The sequence below is a fragment of the Polypterus senegalus genome, chromosome 9 (genome assembly GCF_016835505.1).
Source record: "Polypterus senegalus isolate Bchr_013 chromosome 9, ASM1683550v1, whole genome shotgun sequence".
NCBI lineage: Eukaryota > Metazoa > Chordata > Cladistia > Polypteriformes > Polypteridae > Polypterus > Polypterus senegalus.
The window spans coordinates 112,641,844-112,663,905 of NC_053162.1; the positions used below are offsets into that span (position 1 = coordinate 112,641,844).

Below are 22,062 nucleotides of genomic sequence, written 5' to 3' on the forward strand. Positions count from 1 at the left end.
ATGTTAAAACAATGTGAAAAAACTGGGGAACAATTAATTTAAAACTTAAATATGCAAAGAAATGACAAACATTGGCAAAAATGTTAAAAAGAAGGTGTAGCACTGGTGGGATGTGGGTTGCTGAGAGAGAGATAATAGAGAGATATAGCTGGAATGGCTGACAATTAAAGCCATGCAAAATTCAGAAAAAATCAATCAGCCAATTCATTACTAGCAGGCTCAAGGTGCTGGTTTTGCAGTTTGCATGGGTTTTCCAGGATGGCATCAGTACATTAAAAACATGAAAGCACAGACTGCATTAGAAAATAATGCTATGCCTTGTATTCACAAGGGAAGGAGCCTGCTTTAAACTCTGAGCCCCATAGTAGAACTGCATAGACTAGAAAAAGAAGGCAAACTGATAAAACTGCTGGTCTAGCTGGACCATATCATTAGAATATTAAAACAATCTAAATAAGAACAGGCCATTTAGCACAACAAGTCCAATCCAATTAATACTTCCAAAAAAAAAAAATCAAGACTAGTTTTAAAAATCCTTACAGTCCTACTGTCTACCATATTGCTTGGTAGCTAATTCCATGTGTCTATGGTTCTCTGTGTAAAGAAAAACCTATACTCTGCACATTTCACTATATAACATAACATTCTGTGAGCATTCTTAATGACATCTAAACACTGTCTGACAGTTGATAGTGTCAAGTCCACTACAACTCCTAAGTCCTCCTCATAAGGTGTACTTTCCATTTTCTGACCTCCCATTATGTATTCACACCTACCGTATTTCCCCAATGAAAGGCCACGGCTTATACATTAATTTAAAAATGCATATTGTTTTTTTGACGTGTCCTGTTCGGCTGTGAAGCAATCAGAATTGATGTCTGAATGCTGGCGACTAGCCTTACAGTTTTTCTCTCAGGTGGAGCGTTACAGCTTCTGCTGACGTCACGCCTGATACCAAAACTTTATTAAAAATATTTTCAGATGTTTTAAGATTCAAACCGGACACGGAGGCAAAAGTGAAAGAAAAAGAAGAGAGAGAAGGAAGAGATGGAGGTAAAGGGGGAAGGGGGGTTTTCGTATAGAATAAACAATAAATGAACCAGAATCCGCTTCTAGACCTGCAGAAAGAGGGGGGGGAACCAAACCACAAGACAAAAACATTGCTGCATCAGCTACATGAAGATATATAAAAGTAAAAATGTTTGCTGACAATCATACAGTAATTATTACTGAGGCATTTAGGCCACCACAACCTTAGATCATGTGCTGAAGATGTCCAAGTCATACTTATGAAATCACCATGTGAGCACCTGTGTGTGTACGCTTGTATGTGTAAGGTTTCTCTATAGGAGCATCCAATAGTGAGTGTGAAGGGCCACAGACCTGCCCCCAAAACGCGGAAGATGGAGGGAGTTCCAAGCCCAGAGATCCAGAGGTCACCCCAGAGCGGAGACCCCAGGGAGGCCGTCACCAGAGAAGCCCCAACCCCACCCGAGAGGCAGAGGATCACCCGGGGTCACAACCAGCAGCCGGCAGAGTCCCGGGAGATATCAACGGCAAGCCCTCAGGTCCGCCCGCAGCCGCTCAGCCCCGAGTCGGCCGGGCCCGGAACCCAGCAGCCCGGGACCCAGGCGACCCACCCGCCGAGGACCCAACAGAGCCCAGGGAACCAGATCCCACCAGGCAGCCACCGGGAGCGACCAGACAGATGCTTAAGGCAGGGGAGGGTAGGCAAAGATGTTGTAGTATTGCCAGATGTCCCAGGAGAGGGGAGGAGTCCAAAACCCCACCTGACATATACAGTCACACACAAACACAGTCATACACTCCCTCCCTCATGCTCTCACATACACATACAACCCAAGACTTACAAGGATGTACGCCAGACACCCATTCACACTCCCCACACACACCCTACCTAACTCTGGTCCCGGTGCTGCCATACCTGAGGTACAGCCATTCCTGGACGCCAGAGTTAGCCCGTTCCGCAGGGGTAATAGTGAGCAGGCACCCCCGTCCAACGCAGAGCAAAGCAACCCACCACTCCAGACCACAGGCAGACGACCAGCTCCCACCTCCCAGCCCCGGGCAGCTAACTGAGAACAGAGGTGTAATAAGACCTCTAGTCTCCCTCCGCCTGCTCTAATGTAGTGTTGGTGTGTGCTGATAAGGTGCATTTTGTGGTTGGGGGCAGGCAGTGCCGGCACCATGTGGCCTACACCAGCTGATGCCAACACACAGCCCCACCTCCCCCCCAAAACTCTCCGTGACTAGGTGCAGTTTAAAATTGGAAGTGGACACCGGCACTCGGAGTGAGGCTGAAATTTCCCCCCACCGGATGCCGTTGAGTGTGCCCATTCCCAAGGCCCTAAGTGTGCATTTGTGTGGAATGTTTTTGTGGAAGTGTTTAATGTGCAAATAAAATTGGGGTGTAGGCTGCCACAGGACTGCGGAAATGGGATCCATACCCTGACACACCCAAGGCCCTATGTGCATGTTTGTGTGATGATGTGAAGGAGCAGGAGGAGGGAAATGTCTGAGGATGGGGAGGAACGGCTGAGGGGCCTGAGCCCTCCAGGGAGCCAGCTCCCCTACTGGCCCCAATAGGCACCTCCGTTCCCAAAATCCACCTGGGGCACGGAGGCCCCAGCCTATCTAGCCATGGCCCGAAGCAGCAGCATCACAGAGCCCACCAACCCACACCACCCCAGCAGAATATTTACTCCCATCCCCACATTTACTCAACATTCAGACTAAGTAAGACATAAGACACCCAGGTAAAGCTGGATCCTCCCTCCCGGACATCCCCCTACCCCATGGTGGAACTGCCGCACGTTCCGCCCTCTTCCCGGCAGCGTACATGCCAGGACCCAATCCCCAAGGCCCCACCCATATCCCCATCCGGGACGGCCGCCCCCATACCCTAAGCCACCAGGCCCACACCCAGACCAACCCAGGGGCATTGCAGCCACTAGGCAGCGACCCGCAGCCACCGTCAAGACCCCCTAAGGCCCCACACACAACCACCAGAAGCCCACCCCGAGGTAACCCAAGCACCACCAGAGTCGGGCAGCAGCCCCCAGCCCAAGACCCCCCTAGTGAACCCACCCCAGGGATCCTCCAGATACTCCAAGCTCAGACTCTCCACCACATCAACCACAGCATCCCGCAGGACCATATCAATGACCCTCCATCATCGCTATGTGATGGAACCGATCAAAGGAGCCCAGAGAGATTGATTTGAAGTGGAGGCAGAGGCTGTCTCAAGTGTAATATGATCCAATAAAAGATTTCTATACTGGTTAATGCAAAGATTATCTTTGTTTTTCCAGTTTATGAGGATAGTTTTCTTAGCGATGCATATGGCAGTGAGAACCACGTGAACCAAATTTGTTTCAATCGGGACATCCTCTAGGTTCCCCAGCAAGCAAAATGAGGGGGAAGTTGGGATATCACATTTCAGACACTTTGACAGGTCTTCACATACTCTATACCAGAATCCCTGAACAGGTGGACATGACCACAGTGCGTGGATATAACTGTCAGGAATGTTGTCTGTGCAGTGTGTGCAGGTGTCAGATGGCACAAATCCCATCCTGAACATCCGATGACCTGTATAGAATTTTGTATTGAATTAGTTGTAAATTGGGGTTTCTGATCGTTTTAAAAGTTTTTAAACAGGTTTGGGACCAGAAAGTCTGATCAAAGCTAACTAATAGATCCTCCTCCCATTTGCCTATAGGAATTGCTATTGTATCATCTATTTTGGTCAATGTTTTATATACTTTAGACAGTAATTTGGGGTGTTTGAGATTACAGAAGTCTAATACCCTTGATGGTGTTTGTAATTCTACTTTAAGCTTAAATTTTTCTTTAACTACTGATTTAATTTGGAGATATTCTAAAATCTATTCTTGTCTATCCCAAATTGGGAGACTATTCTGTTAAATGGAATGAAATCCAATCCTTCAACTATGTGTTCCATGTATAGAATTCCTTTACTTTTCCAGTATGGGAGGTTCATCATTTTATTGTTTTGCAATATGTCAGGATTATTCCAGATGGGTGTGCGTCTGCATGGAATTAGTGAAGACTCCGTCATTTTTAGATATTCCCACCATGCTGTCAGTGAGGTACTGATATTAATACTTTTAAAGCTTTCATGCTTTCTTATTTTTGAGCTAATAAACGGTAGGTCCAAAAGCTCTATAGTATTGCAAAGTGTCTGTTCTACATCTAACCAGGACTCATCCAGCGGGTTATGTTGTAACCATCTTGGTATATATTGGAGCCTGTTGGTTAAGAAATAATGATAGAAGTTGGGTAGATCCAACCCTCCTCTATCTTTGGTCTTCTGTAGTGTTTTTAAGCTAATTCGTGGAGGTTTATCCTTCCAAAGGAATTTAGTGATGGAGGAGTCCAGGGATCTAAACCAATCAGATGATGGCTTGTTTGGGATCATAGAAAATAAGTAATTGATTCTTGGTAAAACCATCATTTTAATTGTGGCAACCCTCCCCATAAGTGATATCGGTAAGGATTTCCATCTAGCAAGATCATCTTCCACTTTCTTTAATAGTGGGATGTAGTTTAGTTTAGTTAGATCTGCCAGCCTGGGAGAGACATGAATGCCCAGGTATGTAATATTCCCTGATTCCAATTGTGTATTAAGGGAATTGACAAAGAGAAATTAATTGGAAGAACTGTGGATTTTAACCAGTTTATTGAATAATCTGAAACTCTTGAAAAGGAGTTTATTAGTTCAATTGCCTGGGAGAGAGAGGATTGAGAATTCTGAAGATAAAGTAACACGTCATCTGCATAAAGACTGATTTTATGTTCTATGTTCTTACACTTTATGCCTTTAATAACTGTAGTTTGCCTGATTGCTGCTGCTAGTGGTTCAATAAAGATAGCAAATAGCGAGGGGAGAGGGGCATCCCTGCCTGGTCCCCCTCTGAAGACAGAAGCTATCTGATGTTTGGTCATTTGTCCTGACGCATGCTGTTGGTGAACTGTATAAAATTTTTAACCAGTTTATGAAGAAGTTTCCAAAACCAAATTTATGTAAAGTTGCAAATAAGAACTTCCAGTTAACTCTATCAAAAGCCTTTTCTGCATCGAGAGATAATATACTGGTTTCCATGTTTCTGCTATAAGAAAAGTCTATTAAGTTGAGTAATCTACGTGAATTTGTGGATGAATGTCTCCCCTTAATGAAACCAGTTTGGTCTGGATGTATTATGAAAGGGGTTACCTTCTCTAATCTTTTTGCAAGGGCTTTACAAATTATTTTCAGGTCAACATTAATAAGAGAAATTGGGCGATAGCTGGTAGGAAATATAGGATCTTTGCCTGGTTTTAACAGGAGACTAATGTTGGCTGAATTCATGTTTGGCTGTAGTCTACCATTTTCTTCTATTTCACTCATCATTCTGAAGAATGTTGGAGCCAGAATGATCCAGAATTCTTTGTAGAACTCTGCTGGAAACCCATCTGGACCTGGAGCCTTCCTATATTGGAGTTAAGAGCTTCCTGAAGCTCATCTGATGTTAATGGCGAGTCCAGGACTGTAGCTTGGCTATCTGATAATTTAGGAAGTATTATCCTGTCTAGAAACTCATTGATCTCATTATCTGATGGGTTAATCTGTGGTGAGTACAAGGTTTTGTAAAAATCTCTGAAAGTGTTGTTTATTCTTTCAGGGTCATATACTATATTCCCAGTTGAGTCTTTAACAGCAGATATGGCAGTTTTCTCTTTGTTTATTTTTAACTGGTTGGCTAAAACTTGCCTGATTTATTACCGTGTTCAAAGTTTTCTATTCGTAGTCTTTGTGCTAAAATTGTGTTTTTGTCAATAATTCCTTTAAGTTCTAGTTTACTTTTACGCAATTTGTTTTGTAATTCTTCTTCTGGGGATGCCTCTAGAGACTTAATGATTTCTTCTAATTCCTGAATACGTTTGTTTTCTATTTTTTCTTATGTGATGAGAAGGAAATTATTTTACCTCTCATCACTGCTTTCCCTGCCTCCCAGAGAACAGATGCTGATGTTCCAGGAATGTCATTGTGTTCTAAATATAAAGCCCACTCTTTTTTATAATATTCCACAAAACCTTCATCTTTAAGCAGTGACGTATTAAACCTCCAGTTTTACCTGATGGGATTGTTTTCTTATTTAACAGAGTTAAAGAAACTGGAGCATGATCGCTGACAACTATAGGGTGTATCTCAGTGTCTGAAATGTCAGCCAATAATGAGCTGCTGACTAGAAAATAGTCCAAACGTGAGTGAGAGTGATGAACATGTGAGAAAAAAGTATACTCTCTACGGCTGGGATAAAAAGATCGCCATGCATCACAAAGCCCATAATCACTCATATACTGTTTGACTATATTAGTGGAATGCCAATTGCGCTGAGTCCCAGCTGTACTGAGCCTGTCTGAAGAATGATCCATCCAAAAATTAAAATCTCCCGCAAGTATAAGTGGACAGTCCAAGTGTTCGGAGAGTACAGAGAAAAAATTATGAAAGAATGCGGGGTCATCTATGTTTGGACAGTATATGCTAACAATACATAAGCTTTGATTTTGTATAGATAGTTTTAGTATTATAAATCTACCATCTGGATCTGAGACTGTGTCCAATACTTTGAAATTTGTATTTTGTGTATTAAAATAGCTACACCTCTTTGTCTAGAGTTATAGGCGGCAGAGAACAGTCTGGGAAACTCAGATGTTTTAAGTTCATCTGCAACTGTGGCAGACCTATGCATATTGGGTGCGGCTTGCTTAAATTGGGAGGCCTATCTAAAAACATTCGATAAAAGTATAATTCAGTGCACAAAAACACGACATACTCAAATGATTACTTGAATTTAAATGTACTGTTTACTTCAAAAAAATAAGATAGTGATGATGTTCATAGATAGTTAAAATAAGTCCACAGTTTGAAGAGAATATGAATTATGAATTGTCCAGCAGACAAAAAAAATATTTCAATTAATAATGGCACCATCATTGGTTCAGTGATCATTTGGCGCTGCTGCATCTAGCCTCTTCTTCACATTCGTCTATTTCAGGCTCGTTGCTGCAATGTAAAAATTTAACTTTTTCAGGGCTTCGATACATTACATCTTAGTATATAATATAAGCTAGGAAAAAAACAAAATCAACAGAAATAAAAGGAACAAAGTATTATTGTTGGCTGGAAAAAGACAAGTTTTTAATTTTTGTTTGAACGACTGGAGGGTTGGGGTACTGCAGCACAGCAATGTCAATCATCTTACTACACGTAAATTCTTCAGAATAAAATTAGCAACACTGAACTTAGGCTTAACTTTCTTCAAATCCTTCAAAATCAGATCCATAATCACTGTCGTCGCCGCACAACAACTCAATTGTGACCTGTGCTGCTTTGCTGTCGCTGATATCGGACATGCTTTCGTCACCGGTATCTCTCTCAGATACTGCAGACGTTGCTTGTGCTACTGGTAGGCTTGTAGGTGGAGGAAGGATTCTGGCTTTGTGAAAACCATTCTGTATGCGTTCTAGTTTCATGTTTTTCCATGCCAAAAAAAGCCATTTACACGCTTGACTGTACGTCGCACGGCACTGCCGGCCAGACGGAGTGAATGTATGCTCAACATTTGTCATCAATTTTTCCCCACTTGATCCTCACAAGGCACTTAAATTCATTTTTGATAGCAATATCATGTGGCTGCAGTTTGCATCCAAGTCCACCAGGTATTACAGCGATGTGACCACCAACCTTGTTCACTGCCTTCTGAACACTACCCATCAGATGAGCAGACAGAGTCAAAAATTAGCAAGGACTTCTTGTTAAAAAATCCAGCTCCAGGCTGCCTTCTGTAGCATTTGTCCACCAATTCCACCATAATGTCTTCCTTCATCCAGCCCTTCTTGTTCACTGAGACCTCGATATCCTTGGGTAGTTTTTCCTGTGGCATTGTCACCCTCTTAAAAATCACGAATGGCTTCAGCTTTTTGCCACTTGCCGTGCAAGCTAGAACCACCGTAAAACCTGTCCGCTCATGACCTGTAGTAGTTACGGATATGGTCTTTTTACCAACCTTATCGACAGTGTGTGTTGATGGAATATCCATTTGCATCGGAACTTCATCCATGTTGATGACGTCATCTGGTGTTAGTTTCAGTGTCTCGATTTCCTTGCTGACAAACTCTCTAAAACTGACAAGTTTCTTCTCCCAGTAGTCTGGCAGTCTCTGTTTCACAGTCATTATGGCTCGGATAGGTAGACCATTTTTTTTCAAGAAGCGAGAAACCCAATTATGACCCTTTATGATGTCTTCAATTGCCATTTCAATCACCATTCCTCGTGCCTTCAATTTGATGGCTATTGTTGAAACTATCCGACTGTTTTCACGGTGCGCGAGAATCCAGTTTTTAAGTCGCTTCTCCAAGTTTGGCCATTTTGTTTCCCTTGTACGCCCTGCACACGTACGTGGCAGAAGCACGCGCAAAGCTTCCTCACCTTTCCACCAGTTTGTTGCTTGTTTTTCATCTGCTTCAAAGTGGCGTCCAGCAGCACGACTGCCGTTTTCTTTTGCAAAAGTAACGACCTGGAGCTTAAATTCTGTAACATAGTTCTTGCGTTGCGGCATGAGATCAGTAAGTGCAAAATGTTATCAATTTAATTGTGCACGCTCAACTATAATGTCACTATAGATTTACAAATGCCTACGGCATGTGCCAAATTAGATGCTTTTACTTCAGATTGGTAAATTAATTAATGCCGCGGCTAATAACATGGGACGACTTATCTTAGAGTTTTAAAATATAAATGAGCATTTTCTGCGGCTTACAGAATGGGACTACCTCCAGTGTGGGGCGGCTTTTCGTTGGGGATTTATAGTAACAGTTTTTCTTCCTACATGTAATACTTTATGTAAGAGCCAATTTCAAAAAGTTAAAGTTTTGATTTAAACTCATATTAATGTTTGCTTAACTTGAATAGAATACAAACTTCTTCCATAGTCTTAGACAATGGTATAGTCTTGCCCCCTATAAGTTAGTAAGAGATAGAACCTTATAACTAAGAAACAGTGTGATAATAGATTTTTTTTTTGTTTAGAACAGGTCCCTGTAAAGAGGGACTTGAAAGACCCATTTTCAACTCAGAAATGGGATAAGCATACAGTTTTCTGATCATTTTGAAATGGTTCAGAAATGTTAAATAAATAGTAGCGATTTGAGATGTAACAAGATTTAAGCTTTTCTTAACATTAACTTTTTCTTTTTTTTGCTATTTTAATTTTCTTTTTGTGTGAACTGTTATACTTTGAAACTTAAGTCAATTTTTAAAAACAAATATTTTGTCTGCGGAATCATTTGTGTGTCAGAATTTTGTTGAATCCCATTTTTTGTGTTAGAACTGCTGAAATTTTGTAATTTTGGAAAAACGCAGCTACACTTTACATTTACTTACAGTAAATTCATCTGACACAAATCTGCACAAGCCTGGATTTAAAACTATCTGCTAACTCACCTAGCATGGTACCATCTACAAAATTAACCAGCTTGTTACTTACAGTATATTTCTATTCAAATCATTTATATATATTCAAAGTAGCAGCGGCCCTAGCACTGACCCCAGTGGGACACAACTCAACATCAGCCAATTCTAATAGGGTTCCTCACACCATAATCCTCTGTTTTCTTAAGTCTGAGCCAATTTTACACCCATCTACACACTAGACCCTGAACTGCCCCGCTTCTTTGAACCCCAACCTCCCATATGGCACCTTATCAAATGCTTTGTGAAAGTCAAGATATAATATGCTCCACACTGATTATACTGTTTTGTTGCTTCCTCATGTAATTCCAACAAGTTAGGAAAACACAACATCCCTCTCCTAAACCCATTCAAACTGTTCAATAAAACTTCTTCTCTTGCGATGCGTCAAATATGCAACAAAGGTGTATACGTGTACTTTCTAACCTCCTTAAGAACTTGAGGGAAAATATCTGGTTCTGGTAACTTGCTTGATTTCAGCCGATTTAATCTAAGCAGCACTTCTCCCTCTACAATTTCCAAATCACTCAGTACCTGCTTAGTAGTTCCTTTACCAGTGGGAGGTTACCTACTTCCTCATATGTGAAGACCTCAAAAAATGTGATTTTAAAGCATCTGGTATTTACTGTCCTTAACTTTTAATTCTCTACATTCGATGTTAATGTTGATTTATTTTGTTTTATAATTATGTCTTTCATTTTTCTATTCTTTAATATGTAAAGCACTTTGAGCTACTGTTTGTATGAAAATGTGCTATATAAATAAATGTTGTTGTTGTTGTTACTATTCCTAATGCACTTGACCTCCTACTTGACTGTTCTTTGACTACTAAAATACTGAAAGAATATCTCTGGGTCATCTTTTGCCGTATTTGCTATATCTGCTATATCTCTATCTGCCTTTTAGCCTCTCTAAAATCTTTCTTAATGGTTGCCCTCATTGTTCTCATGTGCCCTACAATTTAAATTGGAGTTATTAATCTTATAAACCTCACACGGCTGTTTTTAACTTTGCAATTTCTTTTTCAACTCTTTACTAACCCACTGCTGAGTTTTTGTTTTTTTATTTCAGACTAATTCCAAATTTACGTACTGTATCTGTCCTGCATGATATGTAAAACATTTTTAAACTTGTTCTACTGCTCCTCAGCTGTCTCCATACTTAACAGCTCAGTAAATCCTCCTTAGACTTTGCTGCTTCTGCTCAAAATGTACCCTACCAAAGTTTAACTTAATGGTTTTAGTCTTTGCATGTGCACCCTTCAAAAACAATGACAACTGTATTATATTATGGTCACCATGTGGTTCAATCATCTGTATACCCTCAATTATATATATTTTTTTAATTTATTTATTAATATTTTATTGTAATCATTCCATACAAATCAATCAATTTTTACAAAAAATAGGATTGAGAACAAGTCGATCCCCGCCCCCGAGAGAGAGAGCATGGCCAACGGGGTAAAGCTTATGGGTTGTAAGCATACCTAAATTGATGAGGTTGATAGGCTAATAGAGATAAATTTAGAAGAAAAAGAAATGCAAATGTGCTTTGAGAGTTTATTCTAAATTATTATTGATTAGATCCTGCCATATTTTGAAAAAAAATCCGTACAGATCCTCTAATGGAGTATTTGATTTTTTACAATTTCAAATAGTATAACGCATCGGTTTCCCACTGAATTAGAGGAGAGTTAGGATTCTTCCAGTTTAGCAAAATAAGTCTGCGTGCCAAGAGTGTAGTGAATGCAATCACAGTTTCTTTGTCCTTCTCCATTTTACAGCCATCTAAAATAACACCAAACACAGCTGTTAATGGGTTAGGAGGTATTGTGACACCAAGGCTGTCTGAAAGGTAATTAAAAATTTTGGTATGGAATGATGTTAATTTGGTGCAGGCTCAAAACATGTGACCCAGTGAGGCTGGGGCTTGATTGCAGCGCTCGCAGGTTGGATCCTGCCCTGGAATCATTTTGGAGAGTTTTAGGCGAGACAGATGTGCTTGATATATAATTTTGAGCTGAATAATTGTATACTTTGCGCATATGGAGCGCGAGTGAATTCTCTGCATTGCTACTTTCCACTCCTTTTCTGATATGTTGAGTGAGAGATCTTTTTCACCAGTGTCCTCTTGGATCTTTAAAAGGGAAGGACTGCAAAATAATTTTATATATTGCAGAGATTGTGTCTAAGTCCTTGAAACTGAGCAATATTTTTTCAGCATGGACGAGGGTGCAAGATGAGGAAAATCGGGCAGGTTCTGTTTAACAAAGTTCCTAATTTGAAGATAGTGAATGAAATGTGTAGCTGGAATGTTAAATTTGGAATGTAATTGTTCAAAGGATGCAAAGATATTGTCTATATAAAGATCTATAAGCAGGTTAATCCCACATTTTTCCCCAGATATTAAAAACTGCATATGTTTCCAAAGGTTGAAAGAGGTGGTTCTCTTCCAGAGGTGCCACAGATAAAAGCTTCTCCATCTTAAAATGCTTTCTACATTGGTTCCATATTCTGATTGAGTGAAGCACGATTGGGTTATCAGTATATTACCGATAGCTTGCATTAATTGGGGCACAAAGCAGGGAATATAAAGAAGTACTGCAGGATTTTACTTCTATTGCAGACCAGGCCTGTGTATGTTCATCTATTTGTGTCCAGGTTTTTATAGCTTGTGTATTTGCTGCCCAGTAATAAAACAAAGTTGGGTAGAGCCATGCCACCTTCTGTCTTAGGTCACTCTTTAGATATGTGGATGTTTTGAGTTCCAAATAAATGAGATCATTGTTGAATCTAATTGCTTAAAAAATGATTTATTAATGTATTTTGGAATGTTTTGAAATAAAAAGAGAAGCTTAGGAAGAATATTCATCTTAACAGCGTTAATACTTCCAGCCAGAGTAAGATGAAGGGTTGACCATCTATGCAAGTCTTGCCTAATTTTTTCCATGCAGACGGCTAAATTTTGTTGATACAGTGCTTTATGTTGACTTGTGATGTTTACCCCTAGGTATTTAGGCTGTTCTGCAATGATAAAAGGTAGGGTTGTCTAATCTAATATTATATGCTTGAGAATTTACTGGAAAGAGTACACTTTTATTCAGATTAATTCTGAGACCAGAGATCTTTTGAAATTCTGTAAGTGCTGTGAAGACTACAGGCATGGAATTTTGTGGGTCTGATATATACAGTACCACATCATCATCATATAGAGAAATTTTCTCCTCAGTCCTTCTCTGATAATCCCCTTCCCTTTATCTGATCAACATTTCGACAGTGAACCATCAGTGGTTCGATGGCGTTTGCAAATAGCAGTGGTCACAAGGGGCATCCTTGTCAGGTACCATGTGCTAGTTTAAAGTAGTCTGAACAAATGTTAATATAAACTGAAGCTTCTGAATTGCTATACAGTAGTTTGATCCATGTACAAATGTTCGGGCCAAACCCAAATTTCTCTAATATAGTGAAAAGGTATTTCCATTCAAACATGTCAAATGCTTTTTTCTGCATCCAATGATAATAGTATTTCTGGGGTGTTTGACTTTGTTGGTGAGTATATTACATTAAACAGGCATCGAAGATTGGAAGATAAGTGTCGACCCCTGATAAATCAGTTTGATCTTGTGATATTACCGAAGGGAGCACTTTCTCCATCCTTCAAGCTATGATTTTTGAGAGTATCTTAACGTCATTATTCAGAAGTGATATTGGTCTGTATGATGCACATTGTAATAAGTCCTTATTTTGTTTAGGAAAGATGGTGATGAATGCTTGGCTAAAAGTTTGAGGTAGAATTTGATTGTCTCTAGGTTCTGCAAATGTTGCAAATAGGAGGGGAGCTAGCTGAGCGGAGAATTTATTATAAAATTTGCAGGGAAGCCATCAGGGCTTGCTGCTTTCCCGCACTGAAGTGACTTCATAGCATCTAGTAATTCTGGTAGCGCCAGAGGTTTATCCAGTTCCTCCTTAATAAAAGTGTCTATTTGTGGTATCTGTAATGTATCCAGAAATGTATTAGATTGTGTGTTGTCTTCTTTAAACTCAGTAGAATATAAGGATTTATAGCATTCTCTAAATGCGTGCATTATATCTTTATGGTCGATGATTTTGTCTCTGTTCGTGTTGGTGATTACTGGGATAGTGTTGCAAACTTCTTGTTTGTGGATTTGTTGAGCTAAAAGCTTATTAGCTTTCTCTCCATGTTCATTGTAATGATGTCTGGATTTATAAATTAGTTGTTTAGTTTCTTTAGCTGTCAAGAGGTTGAGTTCTGAATGCAGAACTTGCCTTTTCCTATGTAGAGCCTTGCTTGGAAGCCTGGCATGTTCATCTATTCTAGTGATTTCGCTTTTTAGCTCTGATACTTTCTTGGTTTCTAATTTATTTCTGTGGGGAAGATATGAAATAATCTGTCTTCTTAAGAAGGCCTTTAGAGTTTCCCCAGAGAATTCCTGCAGAAACATCTGAGGATGTACTGTATTTGTCTCCAGGAAGAAATTGATTTGTTTGGATAAAAATTCTGAACAATTCTCGTCTGCTAATAAAAGCAGGTTAAGATGCCATCTGCGAGGTGAGTGTGTGGGGCATAGTGACTTTAGCTCCAAGATCAGAGGTGCATGGTCGGAAATAACAATAGCATCGTACTTTCAAGATTTAATTGTAGGCAAGAAATTATTATCTATTGTAAGCTGGAGGGGTGATCGCACCCCACAACCTCCTGTCTCTCTGTGCAAATCTGTGACCCAAGCGTGACAAGTGGGTGAGTAAAAGCCCAAGTAAAAGCCTTGTCGTGCTTGGAGGTTGTAGAAAGCAGGGATTTTATTCAAACACTGCAAACAAACATTTGTTTCTTTTTCAAAAGCTTAAACATGCTCTTATGACAAGTCAGAGATGACAGTTCCGCTAGGAGCACAGAATGTCAGAGAGAGAGAGAGAGAGAGAGAGAGAGAGATAAAAGCAAAACAATCTATTCCAAATCTGACAGGCGCTGCACAAGGCTTTCAAGTAAGCGGAGTACCGTGCGAGGGCTTTATTATGCGTAACAGTGCAAGTGAGAAGGGTAAGGAGCAATGTGAAGGTAAACTGTGTTTCAGGGGTTTTCCCAGGGGGGTCTGTGTCTTCTTGAGGTGCGATCACCCCTCTAGCTTACACTATAAAGAAATAATCAATTCTTGAGTAGCAATGATGTACTGGTGAGTAGAAAGAATATGTTCTTGACTTTGGGTTTATAAACCTCCAGGGGTCTGATAAGTTGTGGTCATTTATAAACATTTAGACGTTGTCATCCCTGTGATAGAACTCCTATCTAAGAGTGGATTTAAAACACAATTAAAGTCCCCAGCTATTATAATTTTATGAGTGTTTACATTGGGAATGGATGCAAATAAATTTTGTATGAATTCTTAATCATCGACATTAGGTGCATAAACATTTATCGAAATCATTTTACAGTTAAAAAAGTTGCTCATGACCATCACATATCTCCCTTCAGGATCCGATACAACATCTGATGCTCCAAATGAGACTGTTCTATGTATAAGTATTCCCACACCTCTAGTTTTCTTTGTAAAGCTAGAATGGAACATTTGGCCAGTCCAGTCCTTTTGCAGCCGGAACTGATCCTTGCTTAGTAAAGGGTCTCCTGTAAAAATACTATTTTAGCACATAAACCTGTTAGGTAAGAGAATACTTTCTGTTAAATTCGTGACTCAGGCATTTAACATTCCAGCTCACAAACTTAACTGTCCCTAAAATATACTCATTAACAAACTATAAACTTAAAATATAATCTTCAGCAATCTTAAAGTATTAAGGTAATAAACCTGTGGAATGGTGTTAGAAAGCAGTCAGGTATAAGCATAGTAAGTCATAATGCAATAATAACAATCACAATAAACCAAAGGTATGACGTTAAACAGTCTCCTTTAGGGTAGCAGAGAAAAAATAAATAAATAGAAAAAGGGTTAATTTCTTCCACACACACGTCTATAGCTGTAATTAAAACATAAACAGCGTCAGAGTAATGAAAATGATGTATAATTATAATACCCATATCATTACAAATGGATCAGACAGCGGGTGATACCGCCTTGCCATACAGTGGCAGGATGCGACTCACTATTGTGTTTCAGAATATTGTCGGGATCAGCTTTCTTAACTCCTTTTCTGCTTCTTCCTTGCTGACGAAGATGTAGTATTGGTCTTGAATTTCCACTTTCAGTTTGGCAGGATACAAGAGGCTGTATTTGATATCGGCTTGCCGTAACAACTGTCTAATGTTGTAGAAGGCTGCACGTTTAGCAGCTGTTGCGGGAGAGAAATCAGGGAAAACACGAATGTGGTTATTTTCATATATAATCTCTTGCTTGTGTCTGAGGAGTGCCATCACCCCTATCTTAAATAATAATCTCTCAAAACGCATAATAAAAGACCTAGGTCTAAAGGTATTTGATCTGCGTATGCGATGAGCCGCTGCTATCTCGGGATCTGATTTAAAGTCCTCTCCAATTATTTTAGAGAATAGTTCAGCTGTGAATTTCACTGGGTTTGGACTTTCATGATTCTCATGTAGAAATTCGATTCTAATATTATTCCTTCTGCTTCCATCTTCCAGAACAGCAAGTCTGTATCCGAGTTTTTTGCATTTGGAATTGGCAGCTGTTGCTTTTCCTTCAGTGGTGGAAGCTAGATTTTCAGCTGTTTCAATCCGAGTCGTAAATGTCTACTTGACATCCTCCAGCTGATCAGCAAGTGTGCTCAGTTTAGACGTGGTTTCCTGGATGTGCTCTTCAGTTTTTCCCGGCACATCTTTAAAGGTCATCTCAAAGCGAATATATACGCGTTTATCCGAGTCTTTAATAACCTTCAGCAGCGCCCGTCACAATTTCTCATTTGCCTTCTCTCTTTTCTTTATATCTTTCTTTATCTCTTGCTTGACCTCAGCGATAATCACCTTCAGTTCAGACAGATCATTTCTGGTTTCGTGCACCGTAGGTGAGGCGGTGTGCTCTATTACAGCCGATGTTCCCGGCTCGCGCAGTGTAGGTAGAGTAGGTGAAAGCGTGGACTGCAAGGCCTTTTCCTGTTTCAAAGGATCTTCTCCAATCGGCGAGCTATCGTGACCTGCGTCACTTGCACTTTCGCTCCCCATTTCGCTCTCAACTGGGGACAATGCAGCGGACCGTGGTCCCGAGGAGTATAGGCTTTCTCCCATCTGATCCAGGTCTGTCTCTGAAAGGCCGTACCTTGAGCTTGAACTTGTCAGTCTGAACTTGGATGTTGCTTCAGTTTTCTTTTCCATTTCTTTCTGAGCCCCTTTCTTGCCAGCCATGTTTATATATGCTTGAATATACTGTAGTAGAACCATCAGGTTGCCATGATACAGGATATCTTAGGATAATAAGAATATAAAAAAATAATACCGCTGCTAACTGAGCTCCGCTTCAGACGTCTATCTCTTGCAACAGACAAGACCAACTGACCCTCAATTCTGTCCTGATTATAACAAAATACTAAATTCAGAAAGGCTTCCCCCACATTGGTGCTTTAACATTGTGTGTTTAATTTTAAAAAAAAAGTCACTAATTGATTCTATAAACTCCTGTTCTTATGCAGTTATCCAGTTAATATTCAGGTAGTTACAGTCCTCCATGAATATAATATCCCACTGTAAACTTGCCTTTTTATACTGCACCTGTATTGTAGATGCTCGCAGATAAGCTAGCCCTTAAATTTTAAACCAAAATATCACAGAAAAATGTGTCACCTACAGATGATCCAAAAGTGAAACTTTTAAACTAAAAGGTTCCAAACTTTTGGCGAACATAACATTTAGTATGAGGTGTAATGGAGAGCATACATGAACTGACACCCCAGCCAGAACTGAACAATGATATTTACCCGACAAGGAGGCCAGTACAGTGGAAGGACTTGGGGATATAAGCACTGCTCAATATTTTCTCCCCCAATATGTTAGGTGGCAGCATCCTTGAGTTAGGATCTGGAACTTGTAGTCCCGTGAGGCAGACCTGTTGAGCTCAGTGGAGACTGCCAAGGGAAGCTGAAGGGATTAACAATACCTATTTTATGGTACTTCCATCGGGCTATGCCCTAGCCCCAGACATATACCCGGGTCTAAGATAAAAGAGGCCACGCAACCTTATCCAGCGCCAGAGTCAGGTGGAAGAGAACAAAGCATGCCTTGAGAAATAGAAGGAAAGAAAGAGAGAAGAACTGCATGTTTGGTTTATGCCCTTTTTGAAGGCTTTTGTGCAAAGTATTCTGAAGAATAAATAAATAAATATGTTTAAACCTGGGCTTGTGTTTGTGAGGTTGTGTCTTGAGTTTGGGGTGCTGCAACGCCCCCTGGTGGTCACAAACGCAAAAAAGAAAAGTGGTTTTGCCTGTCCTTTGGGCACAATCGCACAGCCCATCAGAAAAGAGTGTGCTTTGTTTAATCCCATTAATAGTTCAAGCCTATAAATACACCTATTTGCCGTAAATATTTCTAAAAAGTGTTTCCAATCAAGTGGCCTAGCAGATTGTTTATACAGTAAATCAAGAGGGGCTCGTGTTTAAGGATAGAAAAAGAACACCGATATTCTCTTCACAGCACATGAATTACTATAATTATAATACACAAGAAAAGAATCAAAATTTGCCTGTGTTCCTACATAGCCTTAGATTTCACTAAAAATGCTGATTAGTGAAGTATGCAGTTTTTCCATACAAAAGAAAAAGTTACAAGTAACATATATTAAATGTTAGAACTATGCAACAAAATTTAACTACTTTTTTGCAAGAAAGAAGTAATGCAGGTAAGTTACATTTAAATATAACATTCAATACTGTTGACACAGGACAAGCTTTACTACTTTGTAATGCTTTGAGTGTGATTGCAGTACCATTACTCAAACAAAGCAAATGTATATTCTGGCAGTTACACCTTTAAATAGTATTCTTGTGGCCTCTATGCCTTCCATGCTAGGTCCACAGTGGTATAGTAAACATCATTCACTAATTGAGTATTTTTGCAATGTTTAAAAACTTTTCTGATTTGTGTGAACTTTCCTTTACCTGTAACCCTGATTCCTGTCACTTAAATGAAAATGTGTATAAACACACACATTATATATATATAATTCATTTTGAATCTGAAATTGAAATTATGTATGACCATGCGAAATGGAAATTACACATGACCACAGAACATATTATATATAATACAGGAACTAATCACTTCATTTGTGGACGCCATTTTTATATCGTTTTTAAGAATTGTTATTATATGTGTGAGAGTTACTTTAATAAAATTGAAAAGAAGTAAACACAAAAATGCCGATCTATCCTATAGAAGTGTGCCCCGCGTCACCTTCTCCCAGCCCTCCTCACTGGACTCCAGCATTGAGCCGTCCGCCACAAGGCGTGTTCTGACAGAGAAGTTTTATTTATTCGTCCATGTGACTGTTGCGGAAACTGCCACATTATAACTTTTTTTTTAATTGGCAGTACTTGATAGTAGAAGAGATGAGGGAAAAGAGCTTTGCATCTTTATACTTTTTAACTGCGCCAAGCTGTAAACAATGTGAAGACGACACCACCTTCCACGGTGAGGGTCGTCAGAACAAAGTGGATGCTGGGAGGCGGAATGTCGGCTGCTCTGTTTGCTGCTTCGCAGTTTCTGGCGCCGTCCTCTCTTCTAGCACTGTTTGTGACACTTCGAGTCCTCCTCAGCTCCTGGGAGAGTGGAAATCCTTGTGAATGAGTGTGATCGGTGTCATCGAAGCAAAACTCTTTGTAAATTGCGCTGCATGACTACTTACTGTCCCTTAAGGCAAGTTCAGGTTACTAAAACCCCGCAACATTCAAGGTTGCTTTTGTGATGAATCCTTTTAAGACGCTGGAGGATTTACAGTACATCTAAGAAGATGTACCGACCTCTTCATGTTACGTTTTGGACTTGGGAATTGTTTGGACCTTCTGCCCATTAAGCACGGAAAGGCAGCATCCACATCTCTCAGAATCATTTTTCTCTTAAATCACAGACATGTAGTGCAAGGTTGTCAGGCAGAAATTAGCAGGTTTGCATAGAAAATGTAATTTTTATACCACAGCGGTTGTGTAGTGCCTTTCACAAGGGATATGCTACCGAGAGATGATCCAAATACATTCTGCTGTTAGTGCTACTTACCTGTTGTGTTATAGCCTAAAAAAATGTACTTTACCCGAAAACACTCCAGTGCTGCTCAATGTATCTTTACTTCTTACAAGTTAATGTTTTACTGTTTAATAATTTATATACTACATTTTCTTTTTTTCCCCTTGCACTCAAGTAAGCAAAGCCACTGGATATTCAGCTAGCTAGCTAGTATATATATATATATATATATATATATATATATATACATATATACATATACTAATAAAAGGCAAAGCCCTCACTGACTCGCTCACTCATCACTAATTTTCCAACTTCCCGTGTAGGTAGAAGGCTGAAATTTGGAAGGGTTATTCCTTAGTTTCCTTACAAAAGTTGGGCAGGTTTCATTTCGAAATTCTACGCGTAATGGTCATAACTGGAACCTATTTTTCTCCATATACTGTAATAGAATACAGCTCGATAGGACGTGGGAGGAGGAGTTTATTAAAATATTTAACCTGTCACATTTCAGCTGTCATTTGTTGCCAGGCACAGAAGCTTTCACAATCTGTTGTGGAGGCACTCGAACACAGAATAAATGTCAATTAACCTGTTGCTTCAACCAATCAGATTTTGAGTTGGTGTCAGTAGGGCCATCTAGCGAAACGGCAATGTCACCATATTCAGACCCATTGATTGGATAGAAGCCGATATGAGGAACTCTCGGAGGCCACTGAACGCACCGCAAACGCTCCGAGCGAAAGATAGTCGCGTACACTACGGCTAACTCCATGGCAGGATTCTGAACAATATTATTTGCCAGACACAGACCAGATTTCAAGACGACGAAAACAATGTTTGTCATGCTCCTTGAGCCCCAGAAGTTTCGGGAATACAAGAAAATTTTCACGCATGCAGCCTTCTCCACTTTAACACAAGAGCCACGGGCGCTATTTGATCTGTTTCGGCTAAAACAGAACTGACTGTTTTGCAGGAAAATCTCCCACTGATCTCCTTGACTTCCTTCATCAGTAAAATCTGAATGAGAGCATGGGGCAGCTGTTCACATTGGTATATTTGGCGGTGAGCATTCCTGTGTACACTGCTTCTGTCGAGCAGACATTTTCAGACCTAAAGCGAATTGAAACTTATGCCAGAAATACCATAGGGCGGGTTCGCATTTCAGCATTAGCTTCAATGGCCATAGAAAGTGGAACTGAAGCGCACGGATAATCCGTATGACAGAGAAATTGAACTGTTTTTGAGGAAAGAGAGGACGATGGATTTTATTTTCTAATAATCCGAATTTTTGGTGAGTAAAATGTTGCGATTTTCCTAAATAATATTGCAAGTTTATGAGTTATTATTGATTTTTTTATGTGTGTGGCTGTGGCTGCAGTAGAAAGGAAGTTGTTCTTCCCTGGTTTGTCTATTCAATAAAGGCATTTAATGTCGCTACAGGAGTGATCGTATTTACATACATACATATATATATATATATATATATATATATATATATATATATATATATATATATATATATATATATATATATATATATATAACAAAATACCAACTTCAGAGCGGAGAAGTAGTGTGTTAAAGAAGTTATGAAAAGAAAAGCAAACATTTTAAAAATAATGTAAGATGATTGTTAATGTAATTGTTTTGTAATTGATATGAGTGTTGTTGTCATATCTATTTATTTATATTAATTTATTTATATATATCTGTGTATATATATATATATATATATAGCAAAATACCTGCGATTGGCAGCGGAGAAGTTAAAAGAAAAGGAAACATTTTAATAATAACGTAACATGATTGACAATGTAATTGTTTTGTCATGGTGTTGTTATATATATGTGTATATATATATACACACACACAGACACATATATAAAATATATATATATATATATATATATATATATACACATATATAGATATAGATATAGATATAAATATATATATATATATATATACACACACACACATCTATACATATACATATATATACACATACTGTATATATACACACACACATATATACATACTGTATATACAAATATATATATACAAATCTACATATATATATCCACATATATATATTAGGGGTTGGACTTGATTAAAAAAATTAATCCAATTAATTAGAGGCTGTGTAAGAATTAATCTTGATTAATCGTATGTAATCGCACACATAAATTTGCCCCAAATCGCAAATGTTTTTTTTATTTAAAAGTGTTTTTAGTGGGCGACAGAATCAAATAATAGACATGTACATGAATATTGTAAACTGAAGCTGTTTTAATTTCTGAAAAAAAGCCTTTAAACTGCATTTGAATTCAAAACAGAAACAAAAATAT

At 39.2% G+C, this 22,062-nt stretch overlaps 1 protein-coding gene across 1 annotated transcript in view; it reads left to right on the forward strand.

Annotated features, from left to right (window-relative positions):
• The first annotated feature begins 8,643 nt into the window (after positions 1-8,643).
• The window catches only part of LOC120534890 (putative ATP-dependent RNA helicase TDRD12), a 441,334-nt gene continuing 427,915 nt past the window's right edge, over positions 8,644-22,062 (forward strand). Inside the window, exon 1 of the mRNA XM_039762402.1 lies at positions 8,644-8,652. Coding sequence (XP_039618336.1) covers positions 8,644-8,652 — 9 coding nt within the window. The remainder of the gene's footprint in view (positions 8,653-22,062) is intronic.